The sequence below is a fragment of the Triturus cristatus genome, chromosome 6 (assembly GCF_964204655.1).
Source record: "Triturus cristatus chromosome 6, aTriCri1.1, whole genome shotgun sequence".
NCBI classification, from domain to species: domain Eukaryota; kingdom Metazoa; phylum Chordata; class Amphibia; order Caudata; family Salamandridae; genus Triturus; species Triturus cristatus.
Window position 1 is genome coordinate 1,760,355,606 of NC_140589.1, and position 18,003 is coordinate 1,760,373,608.

Below are 18,003 nucleotides of genomic sequence, written 5' to 3' on the forward strand. Positions count from 1 at the left end.
TAAGTACAGTAGTTACAGTTGTTGCAATGGGCAACACAATTTCAAACACAAAGCAACATTGAGCTCAATGTGAATTTCTAGTTAAATGCAATTAGTTACTTTATGGATTACTTTTCTAACCACAAGACTGGATCCTAGATTCAGTCCTTGGACATCTCCTGTAAACAGTTCCGTAAAAGCGCTTTGGTTACAGTAGTGATTTTTAAGGAATATTATTGTATTTTAAAAGTTGACACTTAGAAACTTTTTCCATAGAATCACTAATGTTATCCTATGGCAGAAAATTCACTTAGCAGGTAAGTAGTGTTATCGTTACTTTTTCTTACTCAGTGGTGGATCCTGGATCCAGCACTGGCCAACCTCCTGTAAACAGTTGAAAGAATGTGTTTAAGTCATACAGACGATTTTTTAGGAATATTTTTAGTTTGTGAAAATAGACACTTAGAAACTTTTCTGGTGAAAACCACACAATGGATTCCTATGGAAGGAAATACAAGTTACTGGTAAGTACGCTTAGAATTACTTTTCAAGGTCAGTGCTGGGCTAAAAGATGCAGCCCTGGGTTCTCTCCTGATAACAGGTGAGTAAATCGGAATTCGTAGTTTGGCTGATTTTAGAGGAATATTTGTACATTTTAAAAATGGACACTGAAAATTTTCTGGTGAAAACCACACAATGGATTCCTATGGAAGGAAATACAAGTTACTGGTAAGTATGCTTAGAATTACTTTTCAGGGTCAGTGCTGGGCTAAAAGATGCGGCCCTGGGTTCTCTCATGATAACAGGTGAGTAAATCGGAATTCGTAGTTCGGCTGATTTTAGAGGAATATTTGTACGTTTCAAAAATGGACACTTAGAAAATTTTCTGGTGAAAATCACACAATGGATTCCTATGGAAGGAAATACAAGTTACTGGTAATTACGCTTAGAATTACTTTTCAGGGTCAGTGCTGGGCTAAAAGATGCAGCACTGGGTTCTCTCCTCATTACAGGTGAGTAAATCGGAATTCATAGTTCGGCTGATTTTAGAGGAATATTTGTACAATGGTGAAGGAAGGGGGAGGGGCCTGAGGTGACGTGTGCAAACACGCCCTGTGGCGCGTTTTAAGTTGGGGAATTAATTCCTCTTCAATCCTGAGGTCCCCTGGGGGCCAGTTAGCCCACCAGGTACCTCCAGTATGCGCCAGGAACTACTGAACGGATTTACACCATTTAAGCAAAAGGCACGAGTCTAAACTGAGGACTACCTCTTTGCCAAATTTGGTGTAATTCCGTTCAGCAGTTCGGGCTGTAGCTGCGACAACAGATCCTATGGGAAATTGCATGGGGAAAACGCGTTTTGGGACCCCCCTTTTTTCTCGGCCCCCGCTTGACGAATCACCATGAAACTTTCAGGGTCGGAGCGGACCTGGCCAAAAGTTTGGAAAAATTTGCGAAGATTCGTCAATCGGCGCCAACGTTATTCCAAATAGAATGTTGCGGATTTCCTATGGAAAATAGGTCCTAACTATAACTATCTACTCGCGACCGCCAGTAGATAATATATCAGAAACCGCGAGACAGCGCTAGCGCACTGTAAGAGCCTTTCCCTTACTTCACTTTCGATGGTGGTCCGCGGTGAGGTGGCAATCCTCTACACATGAACGGGACGCGGTATTATTCATCTTTTCAAAACAGCAAACCGCAGACAACTTTGTGCTTTCCAGGCAGTGGTATTATTCAAAACACAGAAGCTGACCAACTCAACGCATTTCGGGACGGATTCCCTTTTTCACGAGTATCGTCATGTTTTGCCAAGAAGCATTTAAATAATCATGTGACTGTAGACAAAAGTGAAAACAGACTATGCGGTTCTACGTTACTTCACGTAGCCGCTCTGATAAATCAATAAAGATAGAACAATAGAAGGTGCACAAGTATCTGAAAAAATCTATAAATCTTGCTGGGGACAATACTAAGCATGCCAATTTTATGAGCACAGAATCAGATTGCTCTTCATAACAAGGATTAAAAAATGTGTACCTATGATTAATTCAAACGTGAAATAAACGTTTGAGGTGTAGATAAAACGACAACATGTGCAGAAATAAACTGTACAATGTATACAATTCAACATCCCTTATATTGAATACAAAATGTGATCTATGCTTTAACGATAATGCCCATGTGGGCGGAACTGATACTAGAATTATTCACTAGAACTTTTAGTGATTATCTACGTGTATAGATAAACATAGGATGCCAGTGATAATCAAAGCCCCAGTGGGCAGATAAAAGATACTTTTGTTCTTTCGCATTTCTTCTCTGTCGACAAACACCTCCATCTGTAAAAGACAAACAAAAAAAATCAGTAAGCCTATAGATACTAACCTTTTTTTTTTAATCTTAACAAAAAACTTCACATAACAATAAAATACTACGCTGTTTTTCGCTGTTTAAAATGGCAGTGGCTTTTTTACTGTCTAAATCTCAGGATATTGCAGATGAGCCCTAAGGAAAACAGAGAAGATACATATATTTTTACCCCAAATGAACTGCCAGTTCTTCGTCGCAGTTGTGACCTATTGGGGCTAGGGTTCAGTATTGAATAATGAGTTTGGACTCAAGGCGTCTAAGATCTTGAACCCTGTTTCCACCTCTTTCATTAGCTTTGACTGTAACTACAACACAGAAACTAAGGAGATCACTGTTCTGACCATGATGGGTACGAAAGTGTCGGGCTACAGGATATTGTCTGTCACCATGTTTAATGGCGCGCAGATGTTCTAATATTCTAATCTTGGCTTTATGTATGGTACTACCAATGTATGCTTTTTGGCAAGGACAAAACAAATCATACACTGCAAAATCTGTATTGCACGAAGTGTGTTTAAGAATTTTGTAGGGCTTGTTCTCTGGAGATAGTACACATTCTTTGCGGTTCCTACTGTGTTTGCATGCCTTACATTTTCTATATGTGTAGAATCCTTGCACTCCTAAGATCTTCGATCTTGTTGGTTCTACAGCTCTACAAAGTGTGTCTTTCAATGATTTTGCTTTCCTAAACTTAATTTGTGAAAAAGTTTCAACACTTTGGGAAAGATCTTTGTCTGTATGTAGTACTGGCCAAAATGTTTTAAGACTTTTACGTACTTCCTGAGCCTGATTATTGTAGGTAGTAATGAACCTAATTTTATCGATTAATTTTTCATATTCTTTCTCTTTTTCAACTAACAGTGACTCTCTAGATCTTTTGGCTACTTCTGCTTTCGCTTTGCCTATGATTGAATTAGAGTAACCTCTCTCCAAGAATCTCTTGGTCATCTCTTTTTCTTCTCTGTCATAACTCTCCTGTGTACTACAATTACGTTTTGCTCGTAATAGTTCCCCGCAAAGGGATACTGTTAAGCAGAGGATTGGGGTGGCAACTGCGGGCATGAAGAAGACTATTGCCCGCTGTCTTTTTTCTGAATAGAGAACTTTTTAAACCATCATCCTGGATAGTAAGTGAGAGATCTAAAAACTCAATGCTTGTTTGTGACCATTGGCTTGTGAACTGGAGCTTAAAGCTATTCTCATTCAAGCTTTTAACAAAATCATAAGCTTCACTTACATCACCCTTTCATACACAAAAGATATCGTCAATATATCTTACCCACATCGCTACCTTGTTTTTAAAAGTGTCGAGTTCTCTGACCACTTTCTCCTCCCAGTACCCTAGATAGAGACCCGCAAAGCAAGGAGCAAAGCAGGTCCCCATCGAAGTACCGAGGGATTGTTTGAAAATTTTGCCATCAAAGATAAAGAAATTTTGTTTTAAACAAGAGGTCATCATTTCTATCAACATTTGTCCTTTTTGGTAGTCAACAAGATCACGTTGAAATGTTTTCAGTTTTTTTAATTTTATGTCATCTTCGATTTTTTCTAAGTTTCTTTCCATTTTTTCCATTTCCTTTTTGAATTCCTCCTGTCCACAAAGTACTTTAATTTGTTCTGTGACAGTTTCAATAGTATCCGCTAATCTTTCACAGTCCCTTCGAGCATGTTTAACTAACAGAACTAGCATATTGATTGAACAGTTGTGGTTGTTGCTGGCCCAATCATTGACTAACTCAGGATCAGGATCATTGAAGGTAGGTGTAATAAAGATGCTCAGACCTCTTGGTATTCTGCCCACATCAATATATTTTTGAAGTGTGGTGGCTTCCCACCATTTGCTTTGGTCTTTTTTAAGCACCTTCCATAATTGATCCCATAGTTGTCGTTTTCCGGGTATGATGTTAGTATTGCTCACAGATGGAACATTCTCCGTTGCCTCACTGGCCTCTACATTATCAAAATTTTTCCTGCTGCCTCAGCGCATTTAACATTTCTGGTCGTTGCCATCGTTCACTGTGTTGACACGCGATTTCGCGTTACTGCCTGTTGCTGCAAGATTCAAATTGATGACCAATCAGAGCTTGCCAACCATCTGCACAGTGTAAATCACACTCATCCGGTACATTCGAAAATAATTGCGGGAACCGAGTTCACAGAAACATTCTTTCCAATCTGGTTCTTTTCATTGCATCGCGTACCTTAGTGTGAAACTGCGCGGGTAAGGGATTTCTAAATATCAGAAACCGCGAGACAGCATTAGCGCACTGTAAGAGCCTTTCCCTTACTTCACTTTCAATGGTGGTCCGCGGTGAGGTGGCAATCCTCTACACATGAACGGGACGCTGTATTATTCATCTTTTAAAAACAGCAAACAGCGGATAACTTTGTGCTTTCCAGGCAGTGGTTTTATTCAAAACACAGACGCCGACCAACTCGACGCGTTTCGGGACGGATTCCCTTTTTCACGAGTATCGTGATGTTTTGCCAAGAAGCATTTAAATAATCATGTGACTATAGACAAAAGTGAAAACAGACTATGCGGTTCTACGTTACTTCACGTAGCCGCTCTGATAAATCAATAAAGATAGAACAATAGAAGGTGCACAATTATCTGACAAAATCTATAAATCTTGCTGGTGACAATACTAAGCATGCCAATTTTATGCGCACAGAATCAGATTGCTCTTCATAACAAGGATTCAAAAATTAAAGTGTTTTACCTATGATTAATTCAAACGTGAAATAAACGTTATGAGGTGTAGATAAAACGACAACATGTGGATATATATATCCAACAAAACCTCTGCTCCACATAGAAAAGAACACGCACACAAGGGCATCTAGGCTTAAGGCTTCTTTATTGCATAGAGCCTCCTCCGACCCGGCAAACAAGAGAGACACGTTTCGGCTGCCACAGCAGCCTTTCCCAATCTAATCAGCGCCATTTTTCTTAAACTTAAATACCTCGTTTCAGTCATAGACATAGAAGAGTTTCTTGATTACAAAAAATAAAGCAATACATTTCCTTTTGAATTACATGAACATATATTGTCATCACTTTGCATAATCAATGTGTTACGTGGAAAATATTATGAATGTCTTTCAAAATGCATAGTGCATCATGATGTTCCTATTCAGTGCCTAGTGCACAAACAGAACACTGCACATTGCACACAAAAAAGGGTGTTGCCTTATTTAGTTCAGAAACAGGTACTTATTAAAAATCATGAAAATAAAATTATGAAAATTAAAAACGTGGCGCTAGCCCATAAGGTAACTCTGTTAAAAATTAATGATTCATGCTGCATTTATAATAGAGCAAAAAGGAGACCTGCTGACAAACTTATACGTCCTTCATTACATGAAAGCACCACAGGTCAGTGTCTGTAACAATTTATATGCATACTCATTTAGATACTGAGTTAGCAGTCAAGCTCTGCGTTGTCGAGGTTTGGCACAAATAAATCAATAACAGTCACCGTTAATTTTTAGAGATATTAAACGTAATACATACGCCAGAGTGAATCTCGACATTGCCTAATCACCCCCGCAGGGACTACTCATCCCATAATGCCTTAGAGTATCGACCTGCAATTTACTGGATGGCACCGCCAGTTAATAGGTACCTGAAAGTTTGTGCGAAGATTAAAATCATCGGCATTGTTGACTGGATAAATGTCATAGCATTATTGAAAGTCCAGTAATGAGCAAACAGATAACCAGGACCGATGCATGGCTTCACCTGGAAACTCCGGACAGAGACTCCATGTGGGCTCTGTTTCAACTAGTATATATATATATATATATATATATATATATATATATATATATATATATATATATATATATATATATATATATATATATATATATATATATATTCACTGAAAAAACCATAGGTTTCACACGTGTTATAGTTAGCTGGACATTTCACTCGTAAAAAACCATTGAAATTCCCCCGTTATAGTTAGTTCAGGTAACTATAACTCGCGCGACCGCAATCCACTGCTGATGACGTCACATATTACATCACTCATGACATGGTCAGTGACATCACTCATGACATCACTGATGACATCTCAAATGACATCACTGATGACATCATCCTTGTGATAGAGTGGCGGTCGCGCGAGTTATAGTTACCTGGACTAACTATAACGGGGGAATTTCAATGGTTTTTTACGAGTGAAATGTCCAGCTAACTATAACATGTGTGAAACCTATGGTTTTTTCAGTGAATTTGCAAGGTTTTTTAAATGCTAATTCCTAACTATAACGTGTGTGAAACCTATGGTTTTTTAAGTGAATTTGCAAGTTTAAATGCTAATTTCTAACTATAACGTGTGTGAAACCTATGTTTTTTTTAGTGAATTTGTAAGGTTTTTTAAATGCTAATTTATGTATGTATTATTATATTTTTTATATATTTATTTTACAATAAACTACCTATGTATATAGTTATAGATTGACTGTATCCTGTAATATGGAATGGCTCAGCTCTTTTTTTTTTGAATTTGGATAAAGTTGAACAGCATAGTTAATATCTTCTATAAACTTATAAACAGTTTAAAATGTTTTTTTTTTAAGGGTTTTGCACCGTGCGCGCACCCCGCGATTTTTTGAAAAAAAATAAAATGTTTTTTTCACCCTTCGGGGTCCTTCAGGAACCCCCTGACAAAGGCTAGGGGGTCAGGAACTCTCTACCCTGCCCCCTTTTTACGTTCTCCACCTTTCTTTTTCACTGTCACACACAAAATGGCGTCCAACAATTCCTGATTTTGACCGATTCGAATGTTGACTGACATCTAACCACCAATCAGAATTACGCTCGCGGACATTTGGTGCGCGCACGGTGCGCGCTTATAGATATTTATGTACATTTAACTGCAATTTTCTCAGGAACTACTGAACAGATTGACACCATATATCCAAAAGGCACATGCCTGACCTGAGGACTACCTCTTTGCCAAATTTCAAGTAATTCTGTTCAGCCGTTTGGGCTGTACCTTCGACTAAAGGTCCTATGGGAAAATGCATGGGGAAAACGCGTTTTGGGACCCCCTTTTTTCTCAGCCCCCGCTTGACCAATCACCCCGAGACTTTCAGGGTAGGAGCTGAGCGCCCCATTAGTTTTGAAAATTTCACGAAGATAAGTCAGCCGGCGCCAAAGTTATTCAAAATAGAATTTTCAGATTTCCTATGGGAACTCGGTCCTAACTATAACCATCTACTGGCGATCGCCAGTAGATAATATATATATATATATATATATATGCTTTTTATAAATGTACATTTAAAATATAATATATGTATACATAAACATACACACACATGTATTTATGTGTGTATGTTTATATAGGTATGTATGTATAGTATGAAATGTTACATTTATTTAATTTCCAATATATTTTTCTATATTAAAATGTTTAAGATTTACTATTTTAAATTATATATATTAAAGCACAATATTTTTGTATGTTTTGTAACGATATTGGTGTGAAACGATATTTTTTTCAATAGATTTTTGACACTATACTTTTGTTCATGATATTGTTGTAACCGATATTATGTCCGTGATTCATGCAACAACTAGGCTGTGTAAATGGCACATGTATACTCTCAAAAAGGGCCTGCTTCATGTACGGATGATATTGCATAATCCGATATTCGATTCATATTCAACTTCAAGCAATGAGAATAAAATAATGCAAGTATAAAGAAAGAGCATAATCCCAGAGATGATAATGGAGATGATGATGAGGATGAATAGCAATATTATGATGATGACAATCTGTTCACAAATTTTAAAGAGACCAGTGGTTTGGACACCTCCCCTGACACTAGGTGTCATGAGGCAGGCAGCTGAAGTTTTGGAACTACTCTTACCGTCCATTGAAATCAGGATCACTGTGCTGATGGACATTCTGCAGCCTGGACAGACATCTATGGGGCAGCTTCTCCCTTTTAACAAAACTCTCACTGACACTTTAATAGGGACCTGGACCAAACCTTGCTGTTGTTTTCCGGTCAGTAGGCAAGTGGCTAGACATCACTGACCTGGGGACCTTGCCTTGCTCACCCAACATTTTACACCTGAAAACCCGGTTGTTCGTGCCTCTACCAGCAGGTTCAACCCAAACTTCTTATCCTTGACTCCGCCTGATAGAGATAACAGACGTATGGAAGCATTTGGAAAACAAGTGTTTCTTCTGCCAGTCTTGCTCTTTGCTCGGTCAATTCAAGCAACCTCTTAGGGAGAAACCTGCATACGTTGTGGGACATGTTCAGCAAGATTTTGCCAACAATACCTGAAGCATTTTGCACCAATTTATCACAGATTATGTAGGATGGCCAGGATGTAGCAAAGTTCTTTATCCGTTCTCGACTAGCTACTACTGACAGTTTTGTTAGGGCAGTTGGTACTAGCATGGTGCCTCAGCGCCACATGTAGATGGGATCCAAAGGTTTTTCAGACGATGTCCAAGCATCATTAATGAATATGTAATTTGATGGCTGTTCTGCTTGGGTTTTCGGATCGGGTGGAACCCGCTCTACAAAGCCCTTCTGACCCAAACCAGAACGTTACCCCCTCCCTAGGGCCTCTTTACACCTAAATAACCACATATATATGTACCACCTAAGGACAGGGAATTCCTATTATATATATATATCAAGACTTCACAGCCTCGCAATCTCAGCAACCACAGTCTCGCGGCCTCAGGCAGACCCAGAATCTCCTACCAGACGGCAGCAACACACAGTCTCGCGGCCTCAGGCAGACCCAGAATCTCCTACCAAACGGTAGCAACACACAGTCTCGCGGCCTCAGGCAGACCCAGAATCTCCTACCAGACGGCAGCAACACACATAGTCTCGCGGCCTCAGGCAGACCCAGAATCTCCTACCCAGACGGTAGCAACACACAGTCTCGTGGCCTCAGGCAGACCCAGAATCTCCTACCAGACGGTAGCAACACACAGTCTCGCGGCCTCAGGCAGACCCAGAATCTCCTACCAGACGGCAGCAACACACATAGTCTCGCGGCCTCAAGCAGACCCAGAATCTCCTACCAGACGGCAGCAACACACAGTCTCGCGGCCTCAGGCAGACCCAGAATCTCCTACCAGACGGCAGCAACACACATAGTCTCGCGGCCTCAAGCAGACCCAGAATCTCCTACCAGACGGCAGCCTTAGCACGAGCTCATCCTATTATTACCGTAGTACACGACAGGGGAATCGGGATTACCATATATCAGATCACACAAAGACTATTAGTTGAGCACAACCTGTTCTCTAGTTCGAGGGGCTCGTTTCCCCCTCATCCAGTTACCACTTACCTGACCAGGATTAACCTCTGTTCATGTCGAGTTAACTCTGACTAAAAGAATAGGCTATCCTCCTATATAAAGATACACAACACATGCTAACTCACGACAAGCTAAATACTTTATTTAAATGCCACATGCACATTCGCAAAATACATCATATATACAACCTGCAAGGAAAGTAAAAGGTTAAGTTATACACTTCAAAGAAAAAGGGGTCGACATCACCTTAGTCGTATGTAGCCTGTGCTCAATGGTCATCTAGGTTCCCTTCTCGTCTATGCCTCGGCTTCGCCTGGAAGTCACCCCTCCGCAGTCGCGGGTCTACTCCCTTCTCCCTCTCCGAGTCACTGGAACCTCTTCCTCATCGGCTACTCTCTCCTCTTTAGATTCAAGTTCGTCATCTGTCTTCCCTGGAATAAGTAGTAGCTTTTCTGCTAACGGCCAGATGCCGCCTATGGTCTAGAAGCAAGTGCCAGTATCTGCCTCAGACTTTCACTAATATAGATGTGCATTCTCTCATGGAAATTTCCAGCTCGAAACCTGCCGCCCACCAAATTCCTGTACCTCCCCGTGCCAAGGACACGTTCCCAGCCGGCCGGCCTGATGTAGTGTCTTCGGCAGGGGAGAAATACACTCCTTCGATAAGGGCCGGCCTGAACCGGTTCTCTCCGAGCGAATAACACCTCATAACTAAAACATAACCTTTCGTCTAGAAAGGTCCCAAGCTGCCGGAGCAGAAAGAAAGATGGAGTCTCTCCTGTCTGAGGCCTACCAGGCCTGAATTCAGCACGACTCCATGAAATACCCTCACTATAGGGCAGGTTATCCTTAATACTAACGAATCTATCCCCTAGGCTATGTATGTAGGCCCTGACCTATGGGTAGGAGCACAGGATCGTGTCAAAGTGTCTAATAAATAGGCTCTATTCACTACTCTGATCCTTAGACTTGGATGGAAAGAGACTAAAGTCATATTGATCGCTCTACAACACAATAAGGCCGGGAAAATCGAGCAGTACAATGGCTTCTGTTACTTCCAAGATGCAAGAGACAGATTCAGCCCTTGAATGCTTCAAAGAAAGTAGGGCAATAGCACGTTCTCTAGGCATTTCTGCCCTCACCTGTGAAGCAGTATCCCTGGCCATTTCACCCCTTGTGAGGTGTCTGAAGGGGTTCCCTGCAAAGGGCCAGGGCTGAGAATCTGCCCAGGCCAGCAGCTGCAGCGTACTGCCCAATCCCCTGCCTCCCTGTTTTTCAACTTCCAAACCACTTTAGTTTGCCCTTGGCGGTACATGACCACTCTGTAGAAGACAGAATAAGTTATTACTTCACTGGTGGTGGTGCATCACATCTGACAAATGAGTGCTCTAAATCATTCAAAAAGGAAACGCCCTGTCATTCCTTCTGCCTATTCAGATCACACCCAACCATTTGTCCAGTCTGCCGCAGGAGGTACAGGCCCTCTTGAATAAAGTAGCTATCGAAAGAGTGCTGGCACCAGAAATAAAGCCTGGAAGTTATTCCTGTGATTTCTTAGTGTTGAAGAAGGAAGGAGGCTGTCATCCTACCTAGGCACTTGCCATCTGATTGCTGGCCTTGACTGAAGGACTCTCGGCCACTCTCATCCATGGCTGTAAGGAATCTGGGGTTTCTGTTCAATGCAGATCTATCACTATGCTCAAGATAAAAAACTCTCTTCAGCTTGTTTTGCTCTGTTAAAAATGTATCATAAGATTCTGCCTCTACTTCTTGCAAACATGCTCCCAGTGAAATTATAGGCATAGATCCTGTGCAGGTTGGACTATGGTAATTCTCTCTTCCTTGACTCTCCAGACCACCTGTTCAAAGGGCTGTATAGAATTCAATGGTCGCAGCACGGCTAGCTCTCTCTCTCCTTCGCAGCTCTTAATCACCAAAGCCCTAGAAAATGTACATTGGCTTCTGGTCTCCAAAAGAATCATCTTTAAATCCCTATGTTTGGTGCATTCATTAATAAAGTCGGTCCATTTTACCGTCAGACAAAATTACATTGGTATCACCTGGTGCATACACTGCGCTGTTCAGAAGCCAATGTTTCAATGGTTCCAAAGTTCACCAGCCCTCGACTCGGTGGAAGAGCATTTTCGGTCTAGGCAGGAAAGCTCTAAAAAAACCTGTACTTGTAGACAATAAGCACTGTGCTGCATTGCTTATACTATTGCCGGCAACTATTAGCACCAGGACTATGTAACAGAGCGCTCTAGAAATAATATAATTATAATTGTATTAGCAATCCTATTTTAGATCTCCTCCCTCTCAATTTCTTCCTGAAAAAGTGGAATTTAAAGATGCTCGCGTTGGCTCTGGTTCTATCTGCCCTGGATCCAGGAGAATGGATGGTAGCACTGAACCTGCGGATAAATCTTTTTCATATTCCTGTCCTGCAGTCACATAAGGGTTACCTGCATGTCTTGGTCGTCCAAGACCATTTTCAAGTTTCTGTGCTCCCCTTTGGCCTCACTAGTGCCCCTGAGTGTTCATGAAAATGATGACAGTGATCACAGCAAACCTTCTGGGGTTGAGTAAACCAGTCTTCTCCTACCTCGACAACTAGCTGTTGAAGGTGGGCTTTCCCCCAGTCAGTAGTGAACCACCTCTAGATTATGGTGGACCTCATAAAATCTTTGGGGTTCTTGATCAATGTGGAAAAGCCTTGCTCACCTCCTTTCGAAGGCTCCCATTGATCAGGGGCCTTCTTGATACAGTACTGTTCTGAGCCTTCCATCTGTTTTAATGAGTCCAGGACGTTCGGGCTATGATTGTGATGTTTCAGCCTTGGTCTGTGACTCTCAGTGAGTGTGACTCTGAAGCTTCTTAGCATCTTGGCCTCTTGCATCCTGCTTGTGGACAATGTCAAATGACACATGTGGGCTCAGCAGTGGGATCTGGAGTCTCAGTGTGCTCAGCACCAAGAGAACCTTGCAGGTTTCATCCACTTTTTGAAGCAGACTGTTAAAGACTTGCAGTGGTGGCTACTCAACCGGCAGCTGATCCCCTCTCCCTAGCCCACCCAGACCTGAGAGTGGTGACAGATATGTTGCAATTGGGTTGGAGAGGCCACCTGCGAGAGGTGGAGATAAGCAAACTCTGGTCTCTATTTTAAACTCACCTCCACAGCAATCTGTTAAAATTGTGGGCCATTCACTTAGCATCCTTCTTGCTGACCATCAAAGGAAGGCTGGTTCAAGATCTCACAAGCAAAACCACTGCCATTTGATACTACAAAAAGCAAGGCGGGTTGGGTCTTGAGTGCTGTTCGAGCAGGCTCTGCGCCTTTGAAACTGGTTGAGTCGTCAGGGCATTTACCTGGTTGTGCACCACCTGGCATGATCATTAAATCCAAGGGTGGATGAATTCAGTCACCAACACCTATTGGTTCATGAATGACAGTTACACCCAGAGGTGGTGCAAGACATCTTCCAACAATAGGGGGCGAACTATGGCGTTATCGCTTCATCTCTGCTGACAATGTGCAATGTCAGCACTTTTGCACTTTCGAATTTTCCAAGAAGGCTCTCACTGAGGCGCACTCCATCTGGAGTGAATTCGGGACTCCTTTAGGCCTTCCCACACCTACCTCTCGTGCCCTGTATTTTGAAGATCAGGATTGGGTAGCGAAGGTAAGTGTTCTTCCGAAACTCTCATGCTGACATACCCTCAACCAATTTGAATCAGACAACCATGATGCATTTTCAGCACACTAACTTTGACTAACTAGATTTTCTTCTGCAGAGAAGTAAGGGTTCAGAAAGCGGTCATTGGCTCATGGTTTTCTCAAATAAACTAATCATTAAAATCAAACACAAAAAAAATAAGGAAAATAGAAAATAGGCGACAATATTTTCATGTGTAATCTTTTTGTCCCCATTGCTATTATATTAGTCAGACTATTCTGCTCATACAGATATGTAGTTTTTGCCGCTTGTCCAAAAACAAACGATACGCTGAGACGTCAACTGAGCTGCAGTTTATAATGATTTTTCATTGTGTACCAACATCAATTCAAATGGTAAAATCTTGTTAATGAAAAATGGGTATGAAGGAAAATTAAGCATTTTCAAAATGAAATGCGGCCAAGATAATGAGTTTGGGAATAGTGGTTATTTGCATGACTCTGAATTTGGGGTTACCCAAGCTATCATGTGATTCAGAGTGCATATTGCAAAATATGTTCTTTCTTGCACACTGGCTTACATTTGAAAGCCAACATGGGGAGAAGTTCAGTTGATAATAACAGATGTTCACCTGTTTTGTGTTCCCACACTACTACTGATAATAATGGTACCTGTGTGGTTGGGCCTGTCACTGTTGACAAGAAAAGACCCCAAACACAACAAGGAAACATCAGGATATATCCTATAAAATTCACTCATTCTGGTGATGTGGTTAGCTGTGGTTTTTGCCGGGGCTTGGCCGGCTCCCAGAAAAACATATCAAACACACAATTCCTTGAAACTTCTACACCCATGGGGGTTTAGAATGGTATAGCTTATGTGGATTATACTAAGGGGGAGATTTCCTAAGTTTTTGCGCCGTGTTTGCATCACAAAAGTGACGCAAAATGACGCAAAATCTTTTTTTTTATTTACTTCCCAGTGCTAAACTTGTTTAGCGCTGGAAATAGCATAAAAATAATGCGAAGCAGCACATAGTGCTGCTTTGCGTTACTTTGCGCCATGGGGGCATGCCAAGGGTGGTGCGTGGGCATTCCCATGCAACCACTCAAGGTTTCTCACGCTAAACCCAATTTACTAAAAACAGTAGATTGGGTTTAGTGTGAGAAAACTGCGCCCTTTTCAACTAGGCGCAAGGAAGGAGAAATGCTTAAATTTCTCCTTCCTTTTCCGACTTTGCATGCGTGCTGCACAGAGCAGCATGCATACAAAGTGGGAAAAGCTTTCCCTTGTGTCGAGCATAGTATTTTGTACAGGAAGGGTACTCTTCCTGTACAAACCTTATGCTGGATTCATGCACACACCCTAGTGCTGCGGCGCTAAGGTGTGTGCATGGCGCATGGCAGCTGTAATCAGCGCTGGCGCAAAGGAAAGGGGAGGAGATCTTTGAAGGTATGGCGCTTTCCTGCTCCCTTCCAGTCGCGCAATGCAGCCCAGCCTCGCGGGGAACTGCGCTGCGTTGCCTGACTTTTTTGTAAATCTTCCCCAAAGGTTTCTTACCCAGCAAACTTCAAGCTTTGTATAAAGTCACAGATTTTGTTCACATTTTTTTTTAAAAGTTGTGGAATCTACAATTCCTACTAGCCAGAATTCCCAGACTTCACTTGATAAAAACGGTAACGCACTTGTGTGTCTAGGACTATCGCCCGCAGCAGGAAAGGCCTCAAGATGTACTGTGGAGACACCCACATTTTTCCTTTCAAATTTACTCATTCTGCCAGTGTGGGTAGCTGTGGCATTTGCGCATGGGCTCTAGCAGCACCCATGGAAGTCGAGCAGCGCCAGACATTTCTGAAAATTAGACGATGAGTTGAGTCTAGCATGGTATCGCTTGTCTGGAATCCACTGTGTTTTCCTATTCAGAATTTACTACATACGTGAAACTTTGACTAAAATCATAGATTTTCCTTGCATTTCTTTAAGGGAGAGTTCTGGATTCTGCAGGAATCAACAAAATATTTACCAAAGAGTATTCAACAACTTCTACCAATAAAAACAGTATCTCAAGTGTGTTAGTGGGTCTATCATCTGCAACAGGAATTGCCCCAAAATGCAAAAAGGAATCATCAGATATTTCCTTTCCAAACCACTCATTCTGGTGATGTGATCAGCTGTGGTATTCAGGCCGGGGCTTGGCCAGCACCCAGGTAAACCTACCTGCCAGAGAAACCTACCAACCTCAGTTTGATGACATGAGCCTGATGTGGCTCCCTAAACCAGAAAACAGGTTGGGGAGAAGATTTAAAAAAAAATCCTCTTGTGCAAGCCCTGTAGGAAGTCTTCCCCTTAGTGGAAGGATGGGACGTTCTTGTCCTCTGCACTATAAAGGTAGTGCTGAGGAAATGAGCATCTTGTTCTCCTTACTGAAGAGATTAATTACATTAATGTTAGTTCAGTTTGAATTTTCTTGGCTGTATATTTCATTCACTCCTGTAACATTTCTTTAAAATGTTACCTCAGTTTGTGCATTCTCTTTAATTTTATGTTCTTTATAATTCATCCTTTAATTATGCCCCACAATCTTCTCTATGCATTTTTAATTGATCAGGTTATTCATCAGGAGGTACATGACCATATTCCATACAACTCACATCCGAAACTAAGCACAAATTAACGAGAAACCTTCAGCGTCCTCTATTAACAATGTCAGTAGTAGCCTCGCCCTTAAATTCGAATAGCTCTTCATATCCGTTTACCTATACTGTGTCTACTTCATCACTCAATGTAAGCAATTCAATGATGCTATTTTACGTACTCATTTGCTGCTTTCTCCCATTGTTACCCATCAATTCCCTACTACTACTTTGCTGTCCTACATGTTTCTGTCAATCAGTTTAGTCTGTCTTCGATGTTCTTTCCAATCCATGTAGTTTGTCTATGCTTTCTAACTTAGTTCAAATTATACTTCCCATTATGTCTACCTAATCTCACAAGTCAATGGTGCTTAGTATCAAACAATAAAGCCTCAATCCTCACTGTATACTTATAAATTGATCTCAGAAAAACTTAGTTCACATCTATAGCGTAAATCCTTTGGTTGCTGTTTCTATTCACCATGTCCAGTATGCTTCTATATGCAGTAGTTTTTAACTTTGTTATATCCTCATTTCACTGAGTCAGTAATCACTAAAATGTATCTTTGCACCTAAAGTGTTATGTCCCATCTGTTTAAAGTGTTCTGCTACTGCTTATCTCACACCCTGCTGTCTGATGTTAGACCTGCTGTTCTTAAGGCTTTATTTTCATTTTCCAGTCATTTTACCCAGTGTAGGCTGTCCCGCAAGGACAAATTCGCATACTCCTTTTTTGATTCACAAGAAGCATAATTCCTGAAATGTATTTTTTCTATGATTTTAAGCCTATGTATTTGGAAAGTTGAGCCCTCAAGGAGAGCGTCAGACTCTCTGGAAATGCTTGTTTTGTCATTGAAATGTCAATATTTTCAAGGGGGGCTGTTAATTTCCAGAATATCCCGTGTTCTGTCTAGTGTTAATCAGAATTAAAAGCTTCACTAAAATTCACATTGAATGCATATTTATGCATCTCTTTATCTATGTCTTTGGTTAGACTGATAAAATAAAATGCAAGGACGTTAGTTACGCCATTCCACATTTTGGTGAAATGTAATAATTGTAGGATTAGTGGAAGTATGTACTTTGTGACATTTGGTAGCATGGATGCCTATACACACTCAATGTATCAGATTATTGTGCACTGAAGGATGTTTGCTCACATCCCACAACTCAGTCAAAATAATTTCTTTTAACACATAGGCACTGATTGTCAAAGCTCTTGGAGTACCAGCAAATCGTATTGTGGTCCGAGTGAAGAGACTTGGCGGTGGATTCGGAGGGAAGGATTCCAGAAGTGGTGTTTTGGCAACAGCAATAGCAGTAGCTGCTCAGAAGTAAGTGTCATGGTAAAAAAGGGTTTTCTTTAATTTAAAAACCAATGAAATTGCAAATCACAAGTTTACGACAAGGCAAATTAGCATATTCTTCCATCCTTCTGAGTACCATTGCTTACAGTAACTTATAAAACTGAAGGACAACACCAGGTGGCCCTCCATCCACCCCAGCAGATTCTCTGACTGCCAACATTTGCTGTGTTACTGCACAGTGCTTGTGACTCCGAAAAACACCTAACCATGTGAGAAATGTTTTTATTCTCCACAGGGTTGGTCGCCCTGTCCGATGTATGTTTGATCGCGATGAGGACATGTTGATAACTGGTGGACGGCATCCCTATTTGGGCCGATATAAGGTATAATAATTGTATCTTTACATGTGAGTATTTATTCATACTTATTTGTAGGGTGCTACATGCTGCCATTCCACTCACATCTTTTGTATATCAACTGGCAGGCACAACAGCAAGCATTGCTGGGAGAGGAGATGGGACATGTAGGAGAACAAATGGTAAAATACTAGGAGAATAGAGGATTAAGGCACATGTTTCAAGTAAAGGAGGTAAAGAGGGGGAGAATGTGAATATGAAAAGACTGAGTAGGAGAAGCTTGAACAGACACAAAGCTCCTTTTCAGAATCCGCTAAAACATTCCCTCTTACCAACCTTGAGAACATTTTCATAATTAAATTCCTC

General features: G+C 41.2%; 1 protein-coding gene across 1 annotated transcript in view; it reads left to right on the forward strand.

The window, feature by feature from the left end:
• The window catches only part of LOC146821939 (xanthine dehydrogenase/oxidase-like), a 645,326-nt gene that overhangs the window by 421,718 nt on the left and 205,605 nt on the right, over positions 1-18,003 (forward strand). The window contains exons 22-23 of the mRNA XM_085613025.1: positions 17,175-17,308; positions 17,577-17,664. Of these exons, the coding sequence (XP_085469151.1) occupies positions 17,175-17,308; positions 17,577-17,664 (222 nt within the window). The remainder of the gene's footprint in view (positions 1-17,174; positions 17,309-17,576; positions 17,665-18,003) is intronic.